This window comes from Malaya genurostris, chromosome 3, assembly GCF_030247185.1.
Source record: "Malaya genurostris strain Urasoe2022 chromosome 3, Malgen_1.1, whole genome shotgun sequence".
NCBI lineage: Eukaryota > Metazoa > Arthropoda > Insecta > Diptera > Culicidae > Malaya > Malaya genurostris.
In genome coordinates, this window is record NC_080572.1 from 135,949,242 (window position 1) to 135,976,577 (window position 27,336).

Here is a 27,336-nt window from a genome sequence, read left to right on the forward strand (position 1 = left end):
GAAAGGCCAAAGGGTCAAAACACTTGTACTGTAAAATGTTGATGTAATACACAAAAATAAGATTAATAAACAGATAGTTATGCAAAAAAAAATGAGAAATAGCGTCATTTAAGTTAAAGCAGCTACTCTGTACGTTCGAGACACCGTCAGAACGATGGCTCCGAAAACAGGTAGAAAAGCAGATTTGTACCATTACTAACACATTCAATTACGAACGGCTATGCGAAAGCGAATGTTGAACACATCTTTATACTAGTATGGGGTGGTGTGAAAATATGCCTTGCGAAACAGGGTTGGCACATATACAGATTAATCTGTATTATCATTATTATTATTATTATCATTATTATTATTATTATTAGAATCACTCTTGCATACCGAAGATCGTAGATACATTTCAGAGCAGGCCATTGCAATTGTCTCGTACTGAAATTTCGAGAAGAATCAGAATCTTCGAACTTCATAGCTTCAATAAAAATAAACTGCAAATTTGTTGTACCTAGCTTCCTATATTAGCAAATTAAAAAGGAATTGTTTCAAGTTTGGAATATATAGTTGTAGAATAGTAGCTGTTTAATGTAACTAATCTGTACTTTAATGTAGGTGTATCGCTCCAAATTCTATTAGTGAAAAAGAGGAAAGCTTGCACAATTCATACAATCAATCAACTAACTGATATTCGGAAAAGTGATGGGAGCGTGTCAGTTTTTTCGTATTCACGACATCCAGTTATGTCTCTGACATTACTCACCCGCCTTCTTTTTTAAAGTGCTATTGATTCCCTACAACTTCTTCCTGGACGCCATTTTTGTACGATGAACGGTTTCCGAATTACATCGAGACCCGTAAACTGTTTTAGCTGTAACTTCTTCATTTTTCAAAAGGCATGGATGGGATAGCCATCAATCTGTAGGTTTTAATAATAGCTTTAAAATAAAAATTATCAAAAAAAAAAAATTAAAACCATGCTTATTTTTTATTCAACTTTTTTTCAGTGTATATTTTTTATGAGTGCCCGATCGATTCCCTACAACTTCTTCCTTCTAAACCTTTATTTTTTTTTAAATTTAATTATTTTGGTTCATTTTGAAATTATTGAGAAAAAAATCAAATTTTTTTCAGAGTATTTTTTTAGAATGCCCTAAAACTTCTTCCTGGACGCCATTTTTGTATGATGAACGGTTTCCGAATTACAACGAGACCCGTAAACTGTTTTAGCTGTGTTTCCTTCATTGTTCAAAAGGCACGGATGGGATAGCCATCAATCTGTAGGTTTTAATAACAGCTTTAAATGAAAAATTATCAAAAAATTAAAACCATGTTTTTTTATGGAACTTTTTTGGATTATTTTGTAATTATTGAGAACAAAAATCAAAAATTTTTGTCGGTGTATATTTTTTAGAGTGCTAAATCGATTCCCTACACATTCTTCCTGAACGCCATTTTTGTACAATTAACGGTTTCCGAGTTACAACCCAGTTGGCATCAAGGTTCGAAGGCAATCGGTTGTGTTCGTCGGTAGATGATTTTAAAGCGACGTTTTCTAGTAGAAAATAGAAGCGAGCGAGTTTTTTTTTGTTTAGAACGAGTCTCTTAAGTAGAGTGTAGTAGAATATGATAGAGAAAAGCTTAGTGCAGTGTTGCAAACGCGGAAAAATGCATATCAAGATTAGTTATTAAATTTATATAAAGCGTAGCACCATATCGAAAGGAAGCGGGAAAAAGAAAGTGGATGTGTTGGTGCGAAAGGCAGTATTGGTAAATAGCTGTTCAAATGGTTGAGAGGTGATCAGTTAAGCTGTATTTGTGCGATCGAGAACAAAAGTGATCAGAAATAAACCAAATACTCATAGGATAATAATTTTAAATGCATTTTCGGATCTGGTATCTGGTCGAGGCTCGCTGAAGAATCAAGTGTTTTTGCCTTTCTCTATAGAAAGGTATTAGAATTGCTGGAAAAACCGACTTTCGAACGGAGCCTCGGAGACCCATAGTGTTATATACCATTCGACTCAGCTCGACGAGATCGGAAAATGTCTGTGTGTGTGTGTGTGTGTGTGTGTGTGTGTGTATGTGTGTGTATGTGTGTGTGTGTATGTGTGTGTGTATGTGTGTGCACTTTTCGAAGATATTTGAACGCGCTCAATTTTCTCAGAGATGGCTCAACCGATTTTAACAAACTTGGGCTCGTTTGAAAGCTACTATCGGGGCATTGATCAAGTTCGGAGATAAAATGGCTGTGACTTTTGGTTCCGGAGATATGATTGTATAAGTGACGTAACCGACAAAAAGCGTTGTATTTGAACGCGCTCAATTTTCTCAGAGATGGCTGAACCGATTTGAACAAACTTGGACTCGTTTGAAAGCTACTGGCGGGCCATTGATCAAGTTCGAAGATCAAATGGCTGTGACTTTTGGTTCCGGAGATATGATTGTATAAGTGACGTAACCGACAAAAAGCGTTGTATTTGAACGCGCTCAATTTTCTCAGAGATGGCTGATCCGATTTTAACAAACTTGGGCTCGTTTGAAAGCTACTGTCGGGCCGTTGATCAAGTTCGAAGATCAAATGGCTGTGACTTTTGGTTCCAGATATATGATGGTATAAGTGACGTAACCGACAAAACACGTTGATTTTTACCGCTCTTGTATATATAAGGGTGCCAAAATTTTGGGATCAACTCTATTTTCGTAAAGTTCTAGTGCTCAAAAGTTTAAGCACCTCGAAAAAAGCCTTCATGCAAAATTTGACCTAAATTGGACATGCTTAACGGGTGCTGCCCGGTGGTAAAAGTTTGACAATTTTCGATCTTCAAAAAGCACCACAGGGAGTACACGAAATTTCCAAAATCGAACATTTTTTTTGATGCCAAAACTCTTAAAACTGCATAAAACATCTAAATTTAGTGTCATCTAAAAAAAATTTTTCTTGAAAAAATCAACTTTCTGGGACTTAGAAAAATTTTCATATTTTTTCTAAGTCCCAAAAAGTCGATTTTTTCAAAAATTTTTTTTTTTCGAGATGACACTAAATCTCGACGTTTCATGCAATTCTAAGCCTTTTGGCATCAAAAATTTTTTTTCGATTTCGAAAATTCCATGTACTCCCCCCTATAGTGATTTTTCAAGATATATGAAAATTTCACTAAGTGGACTAAGAAGGCTTTTTTTTTAGATTAGCATCACTGTTCTCATACAAATAGGCATCGCAAATGTCAAGCACTAGTTTGGAAAAATGATGCTGACTGTGTGACATAAACACTGAAGCATGCTTTTGTGAACTACTCGAATCAATCTGAATCAATTGGCGTCTAAAATTATTTTATAAATGTATGAAACATATTTTCATGAGACTGTTATGAAAGAAGAGAAAGGCATTATCACACCACTAGGTGGATTAAGAAGGGTTTTTTTTTGTTGGATCTAGTGATATAAAATAGCGTTGGGAAGGGTAAGGGCAGAACAAAAAGTCTAGAGAGAGAGAGAGCAGCAAGAAATAGTTGAAAAGTGAAACTGTATCTATGTCGTAGTGAGAGGGAAGGTAGCGAAATCACAGCAATGCCTTGAAGACAATGAGTGTCTGAAGTGATATTACAGAAATGGTTTGAAGAGAATGAGTATTAGTAAACTATAGTTTCAAGTAAAAGAAAGAGAACAAAAATAACGGCACTATTTAAGGCGGAAAGGTTTTGAAGAAGGGAAAAGAACAGTGGTCAGAGAGAAATTAAGTCTACGTAAGATATATGTATGGGTGCTACGTTCTTTCAAAGCAGAGGTAACATATACTACAAGGTAATATGATTGACGATTGCAGCGGGTTAAGATTCACGGAAAGACAAAGGTAGGAGAGTACGTTACTATTATATATTTTATTTTGTTCGAAAAGCATCTCACTCAGAATGGATTTTACAAGGATCCGAATAAATGACAGACAAGTAGCAGTCGTAGAATCAATGGACGAATCGTCCCTTTTAAAAGTGTTAATGCATAATCTAAATAACATAAATGAGGAATTTAAGGAAAATAGTTTGTCTTCAGAAGAATTTTTATGCCTGATTGGTAACTTCGTAGAGCAAAATGAAACCGTTTTTGCAGAAATTTGGGGAAATGAGATACTAGATAAAGTAAATAAAATATATAATGGAGATAGCAGAATGGGAGTACAAATAGCGCAAGTGGTGGTAGAGCTTTTCCAAATAAAAATCACATTCTATCAACCGTTTAGGGAGCCAGAAGCTATTCAACCTTATTGTTGCACGAATGCAAGTTCGATACAGTCGATACATATTCTAATTTTGGTAGATGATGGTAAAGATAAGTTTTTTAGCATCAATAGATTCGAAGTTTTAGTTAGTAATCAGAAAAATTTGGCAAATCTGAGCAAAGTAAACAGCAACAATTATAAAGTTAAGGAGTATGGAACAAACAGGGTCATGACAGTTAAAAGAATACTGGGTGATGGAAACTGTTTTGTCAGAGCAGTGATAGATCAAATGAACAAGTTCAATAGCGAACATAGGTGCGACATAGACGATATTAGAAGATTTAGGTCCACGTTAGCAGATCATATGCTGAGACACAGAGAAAGGTTTGAAACGTATTTGACAGAAAGTTTACAGGAGGGAGGTTTTCTGCAATTCATAGACCAAGTTAGGAGGCCAGGAGTGTATCTGGGATACGAAAGCATGGTATCAGTTACAGAAATATTCAAAAAATGCATAATTTTATATCAAACAGATCAAAGGGAGATAAAAATTGGAGATGAAATGGAAAGAGAGGAGGATATATTGAGAATTTTGTATACAGGAGAAGGAGGTGTCAAAAATCATTTTGACAGCATTAGACTCATTGAAGCGGTAGTTACGGAAAAAGACGGAAGTAGAGACGTTAGATTGAGTAAGAATGTAGGTACTGATATATGTGAATCTAATACTAAGGCCAAAGGCATTGCAGTATATGAAGAAACCAGCCAGCATCAGACAATAATGCATACTCAGGAAAAAAAGACGGAGGAACAGGAAAGGGACGTGCCTTACAAACATGGACGGGAGAAACTGATAATTCTAGCATCACTAAATGCAAGAGGATGCTCGAAAGTGCAGAAACGCGACGAAATCGACGATGTGATGATGATGTTTAATGTAGATATAGCAGCATTGCAAGAAGCAAACGTAAGAGCGGAAAAGATGTCAACCAAAAACTATGAGTGGAAGTTTGGAACACAAGGGCGAAACAAATCGAGAGGTCTGGCAATAATGACAAGTAAAAATTCACAAATTGAAATTAAGGGGTGGAAAGAAATAGGAAATCAAGGAATCTCAGTCAGATTGTGCGCCAAGGGGAAAAACATATCACTGATAAACGTTCACGGACCAAATAAAAGAAGCTATGTATTTTTCTCGAAACTAGGAAAAGTTATTAACCATGATCATTTGAGACAGAATCTTATCTTAGTAGGTGATTGGAATGCACAAATAGGTAGTGATTTTGTTACACCAGAGGATAAAGGAATAGTTGGAACGAAATTAGGATGCAAAAAAAATAACGACAACGGCGAGGACTTCAAAATGTTTTTGAGATGTCACAGATTAAAGAATATATCTTCTGAAATAGGAATAAATACAGAAATAACATGGAAAAGTGGCAACAAAAAGAGTCAAATTGATTATATATTGAAGACTGTAGAAGGAGTTTCCGATATAAGATTCATTAAAGGTTATTGGACGAACATAGATACCGATCATAAAATGTTGATAACGGGAGTGAGAACTAAAGTTAAAGAGCTTGAGAAAAGTGATAAGAAGAAAAATAAAATGCAATTGGATGCACAAGCTTTGAAATACGACTGTATAAAGGAAAAATACCACAAAGCATTGGGAAGTTATGAAGCATATACGATAAATAGCAACAATATCAACGACAAATACAACGAAGTAACAAAGAAAATGAAGAAAGCTGCACAAGATGCACTAAGATCATCAAAAGCTCCTCTTACGCCCATAAGGAAAAAAGCATTCAATAGGCTAAGAAGAGCAGTGCAACAAGTCAGAAAACATCCCGATATGTTACCATATAAATGGAAGCTGAGAGACATTAGACAGGAATTCGAAGCAGCAGTAAGAAGTCACAACGAAAGGAAAGTAACGAAATTTTACCGAGACCTCAACGATTTCGATGAGGCAGTAAGAATTAAGAAATCATCAATTCTTAAAAGGATTTTTGAAAACGACCCAACACAGGAAAAATTACATATCCATGAGTAATTGGAACGAAATATTGAAAGAAGCAGAGGGACCCGAGATCGAGCTGATGAGAAGACAGGACACTTGTCCAGTATTAGAACCCCCAAAGGAAGAAGACATTCTGAAAATAGTGCAACAACAATGTAATGGGAAGTCGGCGGAAGCTGATGGCCTGAGAATGGAGCACATAAAGTATGCCGATGAAAACACACAAAAAGAGATGTTGGAGATATGGGAACAAATGTGGTTAGAGAATGAGCTACCTGAAGAAATGAACAAAACGATTCAAATTCCTATACCGAAAAAGTGCTCAGCCAAAACTACACAGGATTATAGAAGAATTAGTTTATGTAATGTTGGGTACAAACCATATGCCAGATGGATAAAAAATCGATTGAAAGAATTCACAGGAGAACCAAAACTTTATCAAGCTGCTTTTACCGAAGGAAGGTCAACAGACGACCACATGTTCGTGGCGAGAAGAATTTTAGAGGAACATTGGAACGCAGGAAAATCAGTGGTAATAGCTACAATGGATATTAGTAAAGCATTTGATAACATCAGTTTGCATCAACTGAAAAATGTTTTGGAGACTAGAATGGTCCCAACTCACCTAATAAACAGAGTATTACAGTGTATCAGAACGGAAACTACGAGAGTACGATGGCAAAATCAGTACACAGCAGAATTTAGAAGAGGGAAGTGCGTCAAACAAGGACGTCCACTTTCACCATTTCTTTTCAACCTAGTAATGGAAGAGGTACTGAGACGAGTGAAGGAAAATTTGCCAGATTTAAACACGATGGAAACAGGAACACTGAAACTACCGTTAATATTAGTTTTTGCCGATGATATACTGATCATAACGAGAAACCAGAACGAACTGGAAAAGATACTAAAAGTTCTAGAAGAATTCCTACGGGAAGTTGGGTTGGAAATAAATAATAATAAAAGTCAAATAGTGATCAGGAGGCCAAATTCTAAACAGGTAAAACCGAAAGAAATTTTTTTAAATGGAAAAAAGTACAAAGTCGAAACATCGATGAGATACCTCGGCACATGGTTAACCGACACATTGAACAGAGCAGCAACAACAAAACAAAGATGTGTAAATGCAGCAAAAGCATCAAAACTGGTCATTGCATGCTGCAAAAAGTTTAAACCATCATGGGAAATAGGAAAGCTGATATATAATACAGTAATTGCACCGTCTCTATTGTATGGAACAAAAACAGCAACATTGACAAAGAGAAGCAGGATCCAGCTAGGAAGGTACGAGAAACAAATATTGAAGGACATATGGAACCAATGCAGGAAAACAGACGAGAGAAAATTTACTGTACGAAAGGAATTGCAGGGAAAAACGATCAATCGAAAAGTACGAGTTAACAGAATAAGTTACTTCGGACACATCCAAAGAAGAAACGATGGCCATCCAATTAAAATGGCAATGGAACTGGAGATGCATAACAAAAAACGAGGGCGTCCAAGCTATACATGGAAAGACTCATTAGAACAAGATTTCCAGAGATACAATGGAATGGAGGAAGAAGATTGGCTACAGCTAGCACAAGATAAGTTCAAACTTAAAAAAAAAGCAGAAGAGATATACAAAAACGAAGTAAGTGAAATATCAGAAGGAGATGACAGTAGCGAAGATTTAATATAGGGTGATATAGCAGTTAGTTTCAAAGAGCCATGGATCAAATACATTTGCTGCAATTGTCAATCCTTATCGAAATAATTTTGAAAATATAGGACAGCAGCAGAAAAAGGGATGATTCGCGAAATGCCGATAAAGTCTTGATGCCAGCTGAATATTAAATCATCCGGTGGTATAATGTCTGATTCAGTAGTATACATTGTATCATAAAATAAACATACAAACAAACTAAATGCATTGTATTTTTTCAGACGAGGCGAAATGATAGTAACAAAAAAATAAATAAATAAGTAAAATAAAATAAACGTAAAGATCAATAGAAAATTCGTTTAGGCATTTGAAAGCAAAGAACGGGAAAAAAAGATTAACTCATTAATTCGAAAACATATTGATTTTAAATTTCATTCAACTAATAAAAACAAAAAATAAATAAAACAAATTACAGCATTTATAATTAATCGTTTGAAAGTACAGTAATGGAAAAAACACAGATGATGTGAGGGAGGTTGGGAGGACGTTACTATCATTTCGTTGCGCTTGAGGAGCTTGCATTCAATAAAAACAATAATAAATATACATATATATGTAAATGTGTGTGAGTGAGTGTGTGTGTATATATGTGTATGTGTATGTTTGTATGTGTGTATGTATGTGTATGTATATGTATGTATATGTGTATATGTATAGGACAAAGATAAGTTTCTTGCAGCTAGAAAATATTATTTCAATTATGTATGAGGTGAGTTATAATCAAAAATTTGCTTTAGCCGACAACCAAGAAAATTCTATCCCAACTATTATAGCGTGGAAAGTTTCAATAAATAAAATTGAATTAGAAAAAAATTAAGGTCGCGTCACCCTCCTGACATGCTCGTGTAAACTTAAACGGAGGTCGTACGGTGGCAAATCGAGACGGCCTTGGATTTCCTCAAAAAAGTATTAAAAAGAGGTTTATTATATCCTAAGTAGGGAGATAATCATGGTCACTCGAATTCCTGTCGCAGTACGCAAGGGGTCACAATACTCAGCGTCTTGCGCCTCACACTATATAAGTCCCAAATACTAAAACAGAGGAAATGATATTGTTTCATATTACATTATATTATATTATATTATATTATATTATATTATATTATATTATATTATATTATATTATATTATATTATATTATATTATATTATATTATATTATATTATATTATATTATATTATATTATATTATATTATATTATATTATATTATATTATATTATATTATTATATTATAACTTTCGACCGGCGCCGCATACATTACGGATTATATTACATTGCATTGTTTTATAATATACTATATTATGTCGTATTATTTTATAAGGTGTTATATCGTACTGTGTTCAGTGCGGTAAAAATTCATTTTACCAAGCGGCTGTGTATAGTCGAATTCATTAAATGAACTTAAATGAAATTTTACGGCACTGATTGTGTCATATTATATTATACTAGATCCACTCTATGGAATTAAAACGAGCTACAATATGATCAACAAGGAAAAAAAATGGCATAGCCTTAAAACGCGTTTTAAAATCGAGGTGTGAAGATTAATTGGTGTTGTATTATATTGTATTATATTAAGAGTTATAGTATAATTTACATCATGGTATATTGTATTATATTGCATTTCATCACATTATTTTTATTATATTACATTATATTCCGCACTATATGCAATACATGATAATCGCATCAGGGTATCATTGAAGTTACAACTGGACAATGAAGTGGAGTGCCAATCGGAGTCAAGGAGGAAAAGTGTTAGTCGTTCGCTACTGATACATTTCTCTCCAACAGTTGTAAAAAAAATGGCGCGCCCTTCTTCAACAAACCATCTAGTGGAAAGCTAGACAAGTAAAAAAAAATCATTGCTCAATCTATTGGATCATACCGTTTGAAGGAAATTCTTTGTTTCCGCGTTGTTTTCACGTAGGTCACTCGGCTTACGAAACCGCCCACCCCCTTTTGATTCCTTCACACAATGGTATGTTGAAATTAGATTGGTAACGAATTTTGAAGTTACTGTCGAGTGGAACCGCATGCAGAGCAAGACTCCAGCTAGGATGGTGGCTACCTACATACATACATACATACATTAACGGTTTCCGAGTTACAACGATTTGAAAAAGGCAATTTTGGTGAAATGCAAAAATACATACACCCTTTTTAAAAATCAGTCGTTTGTCGGATTGACCTCTCTGTCAGTTCAAAACTTATGGTTTGCCATACTGAAACCATGTGCAAAGTTTTATCCAAATCGGAGAAGGACGATTCTGATTTTGTCTTTTTTTCTCCTACTCATTCCTGGAATTGCTGTATCATAAAATAGCCGTTTTACCTTTGTCATATACACAGTTCGAAAAAATCTGGTGATTTTACATGCACATAAATGGAGTTTGTCATAATTCGAATAAGTCAATAAGCCGCCGCTTGAAATAATTTCCTTCCGTGTAAAAAATGAATCGATTCTAAACAGATGAAGAATGAACACCGGCTGCTAATCCACATTTCTTTGCGCACACAAACTATTTATTTTCCTTATGTATCCGATTGGTTCCATTATATTGCAAAACCAATACGAATGGTAAGCTTTCAGCCTCCGAAGAGTTCACTTTGGCGTAGTCTTATCAGTGTTCGCCAGACAACGATTTGAACGCAAAAAGGGTATTGGCGCGAGATGGTTGAATGCATAAGATTCGGGAAGGAATGCTTTCGGTTTAAAGGAAAAAGTCTAACCTATTTTCATCTAGATCGTCTAAGAGGCTAGTGTGCGTTTATTTTACTTTTGTTCCGCGGTCCGTGATAGAAGGTACTAAATTCAAACATGAGGTGTCTTTAAAATTTAGTAATAGTTCTTTTGTTAGATGTTGCTTTAAATATTAGCAGTAGGAAGTGTGGGAAAATATCGTGTGCGTTGAAAGGAATTTAAAATAAAGGTAATTTATTCCGTCACGAGACAATAAGCTCACGGCGTCGTGCAGCCGTGCGACTACTTTTTATTCTCCACTTTAGATATTCTTCGGCTTGCTGCACCGTTCTTCATCCAGCGACGCGCTCTAGATCCCATGCTCTAGATTGGAAAATCTGGTAATCTCTGTCAAAATCACCAGAAGGACGACGTTCGAAACCATTTTCCGCCCATCAGAGCCACACGTCACAAACAACCAGTGTGCACGGTTTTTGTTACTGACAGCAGTCCGGCGTTCCGATACTGTCATCAGTTACCCGTTCCAGCAAGGACGTCCCGTAGTGAATCCGTTCCGGCGGCGGCATACAGAAACGACGTCGGCGCATTATCATCAGTTGCGACTCCAGCATCGTCATCATTCGGCGGAGCGTCGCAATACATGCATGTAGCAGGTAGCAGCGAACAGCCGCCCTGAGGCTAGGTTTCTGGTCCGGCAACTCTAACCACGACAAGTGGTCCACGAAAAAGGTGACGTTTAAACCATTTGTTCGGATGAGTGGAGCGATTAGACAAACAGATATTAGTAGCATCGTCGTATACGCAACAACTATTATTTGAAAGAATAATAAATACAGAAAGTGAAAATCTTTACACCTGGGTACTTAAAAACATTAACATTCAGATTATGATAACACATTATGTCTATTGAAAACGAGTCTTCATGGTTGATTTGTGTGGCGATTATACAGCTTCAGGAAACATAAAAAAGAGAAGGAGTTGTTGAGTACGGCGCCCTGTTCGCATATCTGATATCTGATACTAGAACTATATTACTGTTGTACACAAAAATACGAAGATGAAGAAATAACAAACCCCGTTGTAGATATTTAACTTCAGTCAAATGCAATGCGCCATTGTACCACGGAAATCAAAGTGTTAGTGTAAAAGCTAATCGAAAAAGGCCTTTTTGTTTCTGCTAGTTGGTGTAATTTAAAAAAAAAATATTTGAAATCTGTTGTGAATGAGTTCTGAAAATGAACGAATTGAATGCGATACTTACATAATTTGATTAATAGAGAACAGAAAAGGTGCATTTTCGAATCAAAATCTGTAAGAAAATGAAAATTCGTTTTAATTTGAGGAAAGTAGCTACTCGCGTAATTAAAAATGTTATATAAAAAAATGTTGTGTTATGGAACCATAGATGTAGATTCAACGATGATTAATAATAAATTTTCAAAATTATGAGTTCTTTTTCACGCATAATTTCATAAACAACGCACACGGAAATGCAAAACTTACTAATTTTGGGAACTTTTCACATAACAAAGATGCTCCGTCCGATAACCTAATTTTAGGTAGTTTTTAAGTTGTTTCATAAGGCACTTTCAAGAATATGTATATTAAGTTATATCTACTCAATAGAAAGTTATATTTGCTAATCGATTGAGTTATATTGACCTAAATTTAACTTGAATGCGATTTGTTAAAGTTTGGTTTATAGAACGAAACTTTTGTTGTAGGGTGTACACAGAAAGAAAAGATGAAACTTACACGACATGTAAACCGATAGTACTATGAAATAGACATCAATTGAAACGAAAATCTGATTTAAAACCATGTTTGATGTAAAATTACATTAAAATTCATTTAGTTTTCCATTGAACAAGACTGTATATTTACAAACCGCTTCGTTTTGTAATGTAAATTTCCATTCAATTTCCTGTTCCAAATATGTACATGAAAATAAATGTAAATTCACAAAATATTTTTATCTGTGTAGCGTTTTGGCAATAATGGAGAGAGTGATTGAAAGTAAAATTTAGAACAACTCAAATTTACGTAGAAAAACCTGATTTAAACTATCGAGGGGTGTAATCTACCTAGTGGAGGCTTCATCTCATATCTCTCATTTTATATGTGTGGTATACTTTAAAATTAAAAAATTTTCTTTGATTTTTGGAAAACGAAAAGTTTGCCCATAAACTAGTAGAACCTACAGAGTGAAACAGTACTAAGGTCGGTTAAGCCATTTCTGAGAAAACGAAGTGAGTTCCAGTATTGCAGGTACTTCCAAAACCGGAATCCTGGAACTGGTATAATCGAAATCGGTTCGAGAAAGGTGACTGGGACCCATTTTTGAGTCTATGGCCACAATTTACGGTCGTTAAGGCCATCGTCCAAGTACCATGCGCGCGGGTGGTTTTAGGAAATTTTCGATGGAAATTTAGAAAAATTTGACAAAACCAAAAACATACAGACCTTTGAAATACTTTTATCTATCTACAGGGTGAAAATGACTGGAAAATTCGGAGGATTTTACGAGTCTTATCAAAAATAGCGCTGAAAAAATGAACTTTTTTTTGTAATTTTTCACAATTATTTGAAAAAATAATTCGATGGAATGGAATTTTTTTTTTCAAAAAAACCTCATGCTGGCAACAAGGACCACATTCGAAAACATTTTTGGAAAACCTTTTCACGCTTTTCATGGAAAATCAACGAATTTCATATAACCGATTTCGTGGAAATTTTTGAAATTCGTGGATTTTCTATGAAAAGCGTGAAAAGGTTTTCCAAAAATTTGTCCGAATGTAATCTGTGTATTCATAATAAAGTTTATTTGAAAAAAAAAGTTTATGTCATCGCTTTATTTTTCCAGATAATTGTGAAAGATCACAAAAACACTCATTTTTCAGAGCTATTTTTGATAAGACTCGGAAAATCCTCCGAATTTTCCAGCCATTTTCACCCTGTAGATAGAAAAATGTATTTCAAAGGTTTGTATGTTTTTGGTTTTGGCAAATTTTTCAAAATTTCCATCGAAAATTTCCTAAAACCACCCGCGCGCATGGTACTTGGACGATGGCCTTAATCGAAAATCGGGAACCAGGAAAGCAGAAAATTTTACTACTACTAGCAATAACTGCTGTTTGAAATAGTTTTTAGGCTAGTTTAGAAATAAATTTACGTATTTTACTTCGCCACTCATATTGACGGTATAAAAATTCTAATAATCTTCACCATGTAATTCTGGAACTGGATGTCAGATCCGGATTTTATTCAGAAATATAATATGGTACCACAACACCTTTCATTTGTAAAAATCGGTCCAGCCATCTCTGAGAAAAGTAAGTGAGATCCATTTTGGAATTTATGACCACTATTTCCGGCGCTTCCGGAATCGGAAACTGTGAACCAGGACAGCCGTAGTCGGTTTGTTCGGTTGGCTATTAATGATGGATATCGCTTGGAGTAGTTTCGAGGTCTCTTTTAGGTTTTAAGTTTACAATTCTTTTTCAAGATTTTTGTTTCGCCGTTTTGAGTTGTTGTATTAATTTAGAGCACACTTTACCCTATAATTCCGGAAGTTGGATCCGGATGAAATTTGAAAGATTTGTATGCGATCATGATACCTTTTATTTGAACCTGAGCTTGTTGAAATCGGTCACGCCGTCTTTGAGAAAAGTGAGGAAGTTAGAAATACGAATTTTCACACTAATCACCCAGTTATTTCGGAACCAGAAGTCGGATTCGAATGAAATCCAGGAATTTTAGTGAAATTCGGTTCAGCAATCTCTGAGAAAAGCGAGTGCAAAAAATGGGTGATACATATTATCCGTATAGACTCCCAGAGGGAAGAAGGGGAGGCTCACAAAATTGAACGTTTATCTACGAGGGATAGGGAAGGATTTGTCTAAAATCTTCGTGGTAGTAGTCAGGGATGCAAACTGTCTACTTTTCAATTGCTGTAGTCTGTTTACCTACATTTACATTTGCTTTTTTTCGTACTGTACCGCGCTGCTGTATCCTAACTAAAATTCGTTCACTGTAAACGACACAGTATCGCGTTAAAAACTACAGTCGAAATCACAACCGTTTGAAGTAGGTAGCCATTCTATCCTTCTACATTTTACTGTCTCCTTGTTCGCGCTACTGTACCATAAAATGTAGCTCACTGTGGTACAGCAATGTACACTCTTACCAGCCGCTTCCTAATTTTGGGTCAAACCCTACCCAAAATCAACTGAAGTGCATCTCCCCAATTTTGAGTAACGAGTGATGACCTCAAAATTTAGGTAATGTAAGTTTAGTACAAGTGTTATGCCATAACAAAACACGCTACCCAACTCAAAGTTTGAGTAGATAACGACCTAATTTTGGCGATTTTAAGCTTATAGAAGAGCTCGACAATGAGTGATTTCTCCTAAAAAAATAGGTAGGAATGATTTTCAGTGTAGTTTCCAAACGACACATTTGTACGAGTAAAATAATTCAAACCGTGATGTGCATAAAGATCTAATAATAAAATCAGTTAGTATTTCGATCGAGTGAATGTAAAACTCACTCTGAATATAAATGCTCGGGAATCTGCTTATTTGAAGGGTTTTTTATTTTAAGAACAAATTAACGGATTGATGAGTGCGGTTCACAATAAATTAAATTAAATTTATTTTTTTTAATTTTCAAAGTTAAATCACGAAGTTTTCTACCATTCGGAGCGGTTTATAGTGTCGCTAGGTAACGTTTATTAGAACAGTAGAATTCTCTGAATATTGATATTATTTTTATAGATAAATAATGCTTAGAAAGATAATTATGTGGCAACAAAATCTTATTAATTATACTCTAATTATTATACTCTATTTGTACTGCCATGAAATCATAAGTATTAAAAAAAGTATTGTCCTGTGTTACAATATGCAGATCATCTGAATTTATTTACATTGATATGATCGCCATCGTGCTATCCCCGTCAGGGCTACTCGGCCATCCATGGAAGTTGACAATCAATGTCAACTTCCCTCTCTGAGCAGCCTAGATAGCCGTGTAGTGTCGGTAGCGATTATCCCAACTGGCTAAGAATAACGCTACGGTCCACCTGTACCGGTGGTATAAGCAAATACAAATAATAATACCCCTAAGTCCCATACAAACGAACCGCCAATGTTTGGTTCACAGCCTGAACAAGTAAGCCTAGCTAATTACTCCCTTTCATTGCGATAGTTTGAAAATGTGGAAGGAGATTGTTTCTGGCAACGCTTTATGCTAGTTGCTACGGTGCAAAACAAACTTGTTTGTTTATGTTTATCGTTGCTGTATTAAGGACTATTCACACATTTCAGTTCCGTGACATTTCAGTGAAAGTGCCTTCAGTGCGCCGTCAGTGTTCTTTTTTTATCGGAACCCTTCCGTTCCGTTTCCGTGCTTCAGTGAAAATAAAAAAATATCGACTTCAGTGAAAATAAAAAAATATCGTTGACGACGAATTTGAGTTTGCCGGACGGACGCTACACTGATGGCGAGGTGCACTGAAACAGCACGGTGCCGGATAGGTGTAAATGCGCGCATAGAAAACGAATGAAATAATATCAGTATCCGTGCACAGTGTCGTGCCGGCACTGAACCGAACCGGATATGTGTGAATAGTCCTTTAAACTGCAACAATCAATCTAAATATCACCGGAACTAGCACAAAAGATGAAAAATGAACACAAACACCCACGAATCTACAAATATCAATACAGCTAGTAGTATATTCATGGTGGCTTAACCATTCTAGATCATTGTTTAATTTACATTTCGCTTGTGATCTTGATTATCAGATAAAAACTGTTTGTTTATTTATTTTTCACTATAATAAACAGTAACTATGGTGAACTTGTTCTTACCCTTCAGTGTTGCTAGTTTTATAGAAAACTCGTTAAAGTACATTGTCACTCTGACAGTGTATCATGACAGTGTACCGCACAATGCAAAATGTGTCCATGAAAATTTGTCGAAGTATTCCGTATTATAATTTGTATTTGGTATAAGTCCACCAAACAGGTAAGCCGTGTGGCATCCGGCGGAATTATTTTCTACCAAGAATTGATCCACTGGTTTCCTGTTCCATGTCGTAACAGGCCACAAAAATAGTTACTCCAAAGTCAAGGTGTATTTCCGTGCCGATGACTGAATGGCTGCAGGAGGTTAAACAATGCAGTCGTGAACGGAATATCTTGGGGTTTTCCCTTACTGTGTAAAGCGAAGCTCTGGCACAGTGGACGACTTCTTTCTTCGTAACTCGTGGAATTTAAATGATTAAAACATTTTAAAAAATCCTTACATGTTTCGCTATAGGCGATTATAAGCCAATATATTTGGTTTCTTCTAGTTGTTGTCCGGTTAGTGCTGGAGGTGGAGTGTTCGTTACTCTAATTGATAATGGTTAGAGTGGCAAAAATCAATCTTCAGCAGAAACGTACAGCAACTATGAATCTATCCAGGCTTCTGCAAGAAGGTAAAGCTTCTATAGCTTTGGTTCAAGAACCATATTTCCAAAAGGGAAACTTCTACGTTGGAAAATTGTTAAACAAAGTCTTTGTTGCCTTCAACAAGAACGGTATGTTTAATCCACGTGAAATGCCTCGAGCATGCATACTTGCAAATAATGCTCTCGATGTTTCTCTCATATCGGAGCTCACAACTCGGGATATTTGTGTTGTTACAGTTGGTATGACTATTGATGGCGTAGACAGCAAATATGTCTATTGTTCGGAATATTTACCGCATAACCAACCTTCGCCAAGCGATGACTTCAAAAAGGTTGTATCATACTGCTGCAAAAGTGATTTACCGGCAGTGACATCAATGCTCACCATATCATTTGGGGCAGCATAGATATAAATTCGAGAGGCTCTGATATGATGGAATTTGCGAGCAGTACAAACCTGCACATAGTCATTGCAGGAAATAGTCCAACTTTTGCGAGATCTGGAAGAGAGGAGGTATTGGACGTAACTCTATGCTCTGATAGAATTGCGCATGAGTTGGTGAATTGGCTCGTCTCCGATGAGCTCGAACCTTCGTTGTCTGATCATAAGTACATCTTCTTTGATCATTTAAACGTTAAATTTGATACTATCACATATCGTAATGCCAAATATACAAACTGGAACCTCTATGAAGAGGGCTTGGCGACTAGATTTTACGCGGACCAACCAAAAATTGAGACCCACATTGATTTGGAAAATGTTGTTGATGAGACAAACTCATTCATAGTTGCAGCATATAACGAAGCTTATCCACTTCGGATTGTGCGAGCTACTAGAGGAACTCCTTGGTGGAATGCTGAGCTTGCTAGACTAAGGAAACTATGCAGAAGAACTTGTAACCATCGACGCAGAGATATGTCGGAAACATTCGTGTCGGCTCGAAGGGCTTACAAAAATGCTCTTCGATTGTCTGAGCGAAGTGGTTGGAAAAGCCTTTGCACGAAGTCTAAGGATTTTAATGTCAGTTACTAAAGAACTTAAGATGGTGAGCACTTGTCTGATGAAGGTGATGTACTTCACTATCTTTTTTAACTTTCCAGGATGTAGGGAGCCATCATCGACAGCTCTTCCCGAGACTTTTTCAGGTAGTTACGATTCTTGGGCCCTTGCTCGAAGCGTTGTGACGATTGAACCGGTCAAATGAGCAGTTGAGAGTTTTGCTCCGTACAAGTCTCCTGGAGAGGATTGAGTTCTCCCAGTGTTACTGCAGAAAGGGAATGAACATTTCAAACATGTTTTGAAAAAAAATACTTTTGGTCTTGCGACAGGATATATTCCAAGAGCTTGGCAGGAAATAATTTTCAAATTTATTCCAAAAGGCGGTCGCGACACTTATGAGGAAGCGAAGAGTTTCAGGCCTATCAGTCTTAGCTCATTTCTTCTTAAAACAGTAGAACGAAAGTCGATCACTATATCAGGAATGTTAGTTTGGGCGTGCATCCGCTAAATGGAATGCAACATGCTTACCAGCGTGGAAAGTCCACTACCAGTCTTTTACATGATGTTGTGTACAATGCATTTGCCGACGATTATCATATATTGCTGACCGGTATAAGCATTAACACTCTCTTTGATTTAATGCAGCAATCCCTGCGATCTGTTGAGCAATGGTGTTGTCAGGTTGGATTATCTGTAAATCCGGGCAAAACATCAATGATGCTTTTCACTCATCGTAGGATAATCACAGGAGCTCGTCCGTTACAGTTCTTCAGTTCAGAGGTTACTGTGGTTGATACGTCGGAGTTATTCTTGATTCAAAACTAAATTGGTCTGCTCACATTGACTCCCGGATTAAAAGAGCTTGCATGGCTTTCGGCCAATGCAGACGAGCTTCTGAAAAATCATGGAGACTCAAACCCAGATACATTCATTGGATCTACACAACTATTGTTAGACCAATTTTAGCATATGGTTGTCTTGTATGGTGGCAGAAAGGTGAAGTCGCGACAGTTCAGTCAAAGCTAAATCACCTCCAAAGGATGGTCCTAATGGCGGTGACAGGAGCATTCACGACAACTCCTACTGCTGCTCTAGAGGCGCTACTGTGCATTAAACCACTATATGTGTTCCTAAAACAAGAAGCATAATCTTGTGCATACCATCTTAAGGTTACAGGGCTTTGGAACAGTAACCCTTTAGATTATGCTACCAGCCACACTCGCTTGTGGTCTCAAACGATTACGTGGGATGAGTATTTACTCGCTCCTAGTGACCTAACTCTCACATGCAGTTTTCCTTTCAAAACATTCAATGTGAGCTATCCTCTTCGTGAGGAATAGTTGTCTGGTTGTTTGGAACGACAACTTGATGAACACATAGTTTGTTATACGGTCGGTTCTCTGTTGAATGGTCGTGCTGGTGCTGGTGTCTGCTGTCGTGAAATGAGACTAGAGCAGTCTCATTCAATTGGTAGATACTGTACCGTGTTCAAAGCAGAAATCTACGCGATTCTGTGTGGAATACAATCGGCAATTCAGCAGAGAATCTGTGGTAAACAAATTTATTTTTGTTCCAACAGTCAGGCAGCTTTTAAAGCACTCAGTTCGAATGATTCACGATCGAATCTAGTGATCGCATGTCGAACTCAAATTGAAGACCTCAGCATTTCAAATGCTGTTTACTTCTTATGGGTACCTTAAATAGGGATTAGCAGATTGTTTGGCATCCTTTATGGGGTACCGAATTTACTTCTGCTCGTACATACTGTGCATCGTTCTGCATTCTTCCGGGAGTGCAGAATTGTGTCGCTTTTGTAAAATCTCTAAATCCTCTCGGGGGTTGGAGGTTTTATTAACAGTGCATCGTTCATCAGAAGAAATGCACATAGTAACAAACCTAAATAGGTTTTACAGCAGACTGTTCGGGACCTCGTAGAGGTTCAGAGTTTACTTCTGCTTCAACTAAATGTGATCCCCAGTAGATTGTTCAGCATCCCTTAGGGATGCAGAATTTACTTCTGCTTTTTTGTGTTTTTGTGTCGTCAATTTTCCCCATCCTCCTAGTCCAAACCTTACCATTTCCCTTCAATCCTTTCCTCTAATATATCGGGAAAATAATGCTAAAAACATATTGATGGCAAGGCACAAATCTCCAAATATCAAGGGGAACGTGCCATTTGAGCCAATTTGTTCTGATTCCTGTGTTTCAACATGCAGATCATCTGAGTTTATTTACATTGATATGATCGCCATCGTGCTATTCTCGTCAGCTGGTGGTTCGTTTATATTATTTTTCCAAACGTGTCGCATTTGAAAAAGAAAAGAAGGCGCAACTATGGACGGAAAGTGGTGACTTAAAACTATTACTATTTTGTATGTACACTTTTCATTCTGTTACGCACGAAACACAGAATAGAGTCGAAAAACGGTTATACTAGACGAAAGCTTCCCAAGAAACAAACGTACCTAGTATTATAAATTATCCAGTATATTTACATACCTATAGTTACTTCAGCAAACTCGAAGAAAATTAAATCTCTGTTACACAAATGATTTCAACTGCACTTACTCTGTCAAACGGAAATCCTTATGATAATTGCTGTGTTAGGTTAGGCAGAGTTAAAACATACGCTATACCTGAGAAACGCTGGAGTGGCGACTTATCCCACAGTGGGAAGTTTGGGCCACCCTCCTCCAATAAGAAACGATCGGTAAAAATTGCTGACTTTCGAACAGCTCAACAATAGGATCAGTAAAATGTATCTTTTACCGATCGATCGGTAGATTTGAGCTAAACTCAATTCTTCATAATTTAATACTGAATTACTTATCACTCTATATTGAAGTTTGAGGACATTTACAAATAATATTGTGAATTCACGAGATTGCAAGCTGTAGAATATTTCTGCTATTTTGGTTGATTTGGATGAAAACCTTGTGAAATATCATATTTGGTCCCACATTACCGATTTGTTTCGGTATCCTCGAAAAGGCTTTAGACTTACTGCCCAAAACATGGAATATAATCAGTTATCGATGACTATAGAGCAATTCCAGGAATGAGTAGACGAAAAAGTGACAAAATCCGAATCGACCTTCTCCGATTTGGATGAAACTTTGCAAATGGCTTCAGTATGGCAAACCATACGTTTTGAACCGATGGAGAGGTCAATCCGACTCACGACTGATTTTTGAAAAGGGCGTATGTATTTTTGCATTTAACAAATTACCTTTTTCAAATCGTTGTAATTCGGAAACCGTTAATTGTACAAAAATGGCGTTCAGGAAGAAAATGTAGGGAATCGATTGGGCACTCTAGAATTTTTCGAGTTAAGAATTATTCATGTACATGTAATAATTGTAGATATAGCAAGCATATAAACAATTCACGGATATATAAAAAATGGTGTTATAATTAAATATCAAAGTATCTCAACAACAGCAATTTTTAGAAGAAGCTACTTTTAGAAGGAATATCATGAAGGATATCATGAACATATTTATTGCCTTTTACCTGTAGAATAATATTGTACTGTTTAAATGATAATCTTTCAACGAAAACACGAAATTTCGAATATATCTGTAAATTGTTTTAGCTGTAACTTCTTCATTTTTCAAAAGGCACGGATGGGATAGCCATCAATCTGCAGGTTTCAATAAGAGCTTTAAAATAAAAATTATCAAAAAAAAAAATCGAAACCCTGATTTTTTTTAGTTAAATTTTTTTGGTTTTTTTTCGTGCATATTTTTTTAGAGTGCTCCATTGATTCCCTACAACGGTTTCCGAATTAGAACGAGACCCGTAAACTGTTCTAAATGTAACTTCTTCATTTTTCAAAAGGCACTATAAAATAAAAATTATCAAAAAAAAACCCTTCTTAATCCATCTAGTGGTGTGATAATGCCTTTCTCTTCTTTCATAACAGTCTAATGAAAATATATTTCTTTTATTAATTTTTATTTATATTTTATTACCATTACTATATTACTATAATTTATTACTTTTAATAAATATGATCGGATACTTATTTTGACACCAATTGATTCGGATTGATTCGAGTAGTTCACAAAAGCATGCTTCAGTGTTTATGTCAAACAGTCAGCATCATTTTTTCCAAACTAGTGCTTGACATTTGCGTTGCCGATTTGTATGAGAACAGTGATGCTTATCTAAAACCCTTCTTAATCCACCTAGTGGTGTGATAATGCCTTTCTCTTCTTTCATAACAGTCTCATGAAAATATGTTTCATACTTTTATTAAATAATTTTGGATACTAATTTTGACACCAATTGATTCAGATTGATTCGAGTAGTTCACAAAAGCATGCTTCAGTGTTTATGTCACACAGTCAGCATCATTTTTCCAAACTAGTGCTTGACATTTGCGTTGCCTATTTGTATGAGAACAGTGATACTAATCTAAAATATATCTTGAAAAATCACCATAGGGGGGAGTACATGAAATTTTCGAAATCGAAAAAAAATTTTTGATGCCAAAAGGCTTAGAATTGCATGAAACGTCGAGATTTAGTGTCATCTCGAAAAAATTTTTTTTTGAAAAAATCGACTTTTTGGGACTTAGAAAAAATATGAAAATTTTTTTAAGTCCCAGAAAGTTGATTTTTTCAAAAAAATTTTTTTTCGAGATGACACTAAATTTCGATGTTTTATGCAGTTTTAAGAGTTTTGGCATCAAAAAAAATTTTCAATTTTGGAAATTTCATGTACTCCCCCCAGGCGCGTATACAGGGGGGGGGGTTTTAGGGGTTCAAACCCCCCCCGAAACAAAAAATTATAACCCATGGGAAACATTGTGATATAAATTGTACATGTGTTGATTTATCACCATGTTCTAAAACCCCCCCCGAAAATTTTCTCTGGCTACGCGCCTGACTCCCCCCTATGGTGCTTTTTCAAGATCGAAAATTGCCAAACCTTTACCACCGGGCAGCACCCCTTAAGCATGTCCGATTTAGGTCAAATTTTGCATGAAGACTTTTTTCGAGGTGCTTAAACTTTTGAGCACTAGAACTTTACGAAAATAGAGTTGATCCCAAAATTTTGGCACCCTTATATATATAAGAGCGGTAAAAATCAACGTGTTTTGTCGGTTACGTCACTTATACCATCATATATCTGGAACCAAAAGTCACAACCATTTGATCTTCGAACTTGATCAACGGCCCGACAGTAGCTTTCAAACGAGCCCAAGTTTGTTAAAATCGGTTCAGCCATCTCTGAGAAAATTGAGCGCGTTCAAATATCTTCGAAAAGTGCACACACATACACACACACACACACACACACATACACACACACATACACACACACACACACAGACATTTTCCGATCTCGACGAACTGAGTCGAATGGTATATAACACTATGGGTCTCCGAGGCTCCGTTCGAAAGTCGGTTTTTCCAGCAATTCTAATACCTTTCTATAGAGAAAGGCAAAAAGCCTTCTTAGTCCACTTAGTGAAATTTTCATATATCTTGAAAAATCACCATAGGGGGGAGTACATGAAATTTTCGAAATCGAAAATAAAATTTTGATGCCAAAAGGCTTAGAATTGCATGAAACGTCGAGATTTAGTGTCATCTCTAAAAAATTTTTTTTTCCCAGAAAGTTGATTTTTTCAAAAAAAAATTTTTTTGTTATGACACTAAATTTCGATGTTTTATGCAGTTTTAAGAGTTTTGGCATCAAAAAAAATTTTCGATTTTGGAAATTTCATGTACTCCCCCCTATGGTGCTTTTTCAAGATCGAAAATTGTCAAACCTTTACCACCGGGCAGCACCCCTTAAGCATGTCCGATTTAGGTCAAATTTTGCATGAAAGCTTTTTTCGAGGTGCTTAAACTTTTGAGCACTAGAACTTTACGAAAATAGAGTTGATCCCAAAATTTTGGCACCCTTATATATACAAGAGCGGTAGAAATCAACGTGTTTTGTCGGTTACGTCACTTATACAATCATATCTCCGGAACCAGAAGTCACAGCCATTTGATCTTCGAACTTGATCAATGGCCCGACAGTAGCTTTCAAACGAGCCCAAGTTTGTTCAAATCGGTTCAGCCATCTCTGAGAAAATTGAGCGCGTTCAAATATCTTCGAAAAGTGCACACACATACACACACACATACACACACACACACATACACACACACATACACACACACACAGACATTTTCCGATCTCGTCGAGCTGAGTCGAATGGTATATAACACTATGGGTCTCCGAGGCTCCGTTCGAAAGTCGGTTTTTCCAGCAATTCTAATACCTTTCTATAGAGAAAGGCAAAAAGCCTTCTTAGTCCACTTAGTGAAATTTTCATATATCTTGAAAAATCACCATAGGGGGGAGTACATGAAATTTTCGAAATCGAAAAAAAATTTTTGATGCCAAAAGGCTTAGAATTGCATGAAACGTCGAGATTTAGTGTCATCTCGAAAAAAATTTTTTTTGAAAAAATCGACTTTTTGGGACTTAATATGAAAATTTTTTTAAGTCCCAGAAAGTTGATTTTTTCAAAAAAATTTTTTTTCGAGATGACACTAAATTTCGATGTTTTATGCAGTTTTAAGAGTTTTGGCATCAAAAAAAATTTTCAATTTTGGAAATTTCATGTACTCCCCCCTATAGTGCTTTTTCAAGATCGAAAATTGCCAAACCTTTACCACCGGGCAGCACCCCTTAAGCATGTCCGATTTAGGTCAAATTTTGCATGAAGACTTTTTTCGAGGTGCTTACACTTTTGAGCACTAGAACTTTACGAAAATAGAGTTGATCCCAAAATTTTGGCACCCTTATATATATAAGAGCGTTAAAAATCAACGTGTTTTGTCGGTTACGTCACTTATACCATCATATATCTGGAACCAAAAGTCACAACCATTTGATCTTCGAACTTGATCAACGGCCCGACAGTGGCTTTCAAACGAGCCCAAGTTTGTTAAAATCGGATCAGCCATCTCTGAGAAAATTGAGCGCGTTCAAATAGCACGATTTTTGTCGGTTACGTCACTTATACCATCATATCTCCGGAACCAAAAGTCACAGCTATATGATCTTCGAACTAGATCAATGCCCCGATAGTAGCTTTCAAACGAGCCCAAGTTTGTTCAAATCGGTTCAGCCATCTCTGAGAAAATTGAGCGCGTTCAAATATCTTCGAAAAGTGCACACACATACACACACACACACATACACTCACACACACACAGACATTTTCCGATCTCGACGAACTGAGTCGAATGGTATATAACACTATGGGTCTCCGAGGCTCCGTTCGAAAGTCGGTTTTTCCAGCAATTCTAATACCTTTCTATAGAGAAAGGCAAAAAGTCTTCTTAGTCCACTTAGTGAAATTTTCATATATCTTGAAAAATCATCATAGGGGGGAGTACATGAAATTTTCAAAATCGAAAAAAAAATTTTGATGCCAAAAGGCTTAGAATTGCATGAAACGTCGAGATTTAGTGTCATCTCGAAAAAAAAATTTTTTGAAAAAATCGACTTTTTGGGACTTAGAAAACATATGAAAACTTTTCTAAGTCCCAGAAAGTTGATTTTTTCAAAAAAATTTTTTTTCGAGATGACACTAAATTTCGATGTTTTATGCAGTTTTAAGAGTTTTGGCATCAAAAAAAATTTTCGATTTTGGAAATTTCATGTACTCCCCTCTATGGTGCTTTTTCAAGATCGAAAATTGCCAAACCTTTACCACCACCCCTTAAGCATGTCCGAATTAGGTCAAATTTTGCATGAAGACTTTTTTCGAGGTGCTCAAACTTTTGAGCACTAGAACTTTACGAAAATAGAGTTGATTCCAAAATTTTGGCACCCTTATATATATAAGAGCGGTAAAAATCAACGTGTTTTGTCGGTTACGTCACTTATACAATCATATCTCCGGAACCAAAAGTCACAGCCATTTGATCTTCGAACTTGATCAATGGCCCGACAGTAGCTTTCAAACGAGCCCAAGTTTGTTCAAATCGGTTCAGCCATCTCTGAGAAAATTGAGCGCGTTCAAATATCTTCGAAAAGTGCACACACATACACACACACACACATACATACATACACACACACACACACACACACACACACACAGACATTTTCCGATCTCGACGAACTGAGTCGAATGGTATATAACACTATGGGTCTCCGAGGCTCCGTTCGAAAGTCGGTTTTTCCAGCAATTCTAATATCTTTCTATAGAGAAAGGCAAAAAGCCTTCTTAGTCCACTTAGTGAAATTTTCATATATCTTGAAAAATCACCATAGGGGGGAGTACATGAAATTTTCAAAATCGAAAAAAAAATTTTGATGCCAAAAGGCTTAGAATTGCATGAAACTTCGAGATTTAGTGTCATCTCGAAAAAAAATTTTTTTGAAAAAATCGACTTTTTGGGACTTAGAAAACATATGAAAACTTTTCTAAGTCCCAGAAAGTTGATTTTTTCAAAAAATTTTTTTTTCGAGATGACACTAAATTTCGATGTTTTATGCAGTTTTAAGAGTTTTGGCATCAAAAAAAATTTTCGATTTTGGAAATTTCATGTACTCCCCCCTATGGTGCTTTTTCAAGATCGAAAATTGCCAAACCTTTACCACCGGGCAGCACCCCTTAAGCATGTCCGATTTAGGTCAAATTTTGCATGAAGACTTTTTTCGAGGTGCTTAAACTTTTGAGCACTAGAACTTTACGAAAATAGAGTTTATCCCAAAATTTTGGCACCCTTATATATATAAGAGCGGTAAAAATCAACGTGTTTTGTCGGTTACGTCACTTATACCATCATATATCTGGAACTGATTTGCCGTTTCAACCTTCCGAGCGAACGGACGTGATTTGGATTTACTGCGAAAGCATTGAAAACCAGTTGTGTGTGTGTGATAAAGTGGTCGGACGATATTGTGTGATAGACAATAGTGCTTTTTCCTCTGAGAGGTTTTTTTTTCGCATTATATAATAGAACAGTGCCTTATTGCGAGCGGTCGATCGAAACGGTACCGTTAGCCGGTTATTGTTTCGGCGATCAAGGCCAAGTGTGCGGATTATAAACAAGCGGCCATTGTGTGAGGATTATAAATAAGTGTGTCTTTTCCTCTCGGAGGTTTTTTGCACATCATCAAAGCGGCGATACGCCGATCGACGAAGTCCAGCTTGGTGTCCCCCGTTGGATCTTAGTTAAGTACCTTTACTTCGTTTATTTTTATTTCTTTATTTG

The 27,336-nt window shown here is 36.3% G+C and overlaps 1 protein-coding gene across 4 annotated transcripts in view; it reads right to left on the minus strand.

Annotated features, from left to right (window-relative positions):
• Positions 1-27,336, minus strand: part of LOC131437285 (uncharacterized) — a 402,936-nt gene that overhangs the window by 138,750 nt on the left and 236,850 nt on the right. For 3 of the 4 annotated variants that reach the window (XM_058606531.1, XM_058606532.1, XM_058606534.1), the window contains exon 2: positions 11,902-11,949. The exons of the other annotated variant lie outside the window; for it this stretch is intronic. In XM_058606531.1, coding sequence (XP_058462514.1) covers positions 11,902-11,935 — 34 coding nt within the window. In that variant the 5' untranslated portion in view covers positions 11,936-11,949. The remainder of the gene's footprint in view (positions 1-11,901; positions 11,950-27,336) is intronic. 4 annotated transcript variants of the gene reach the window in all.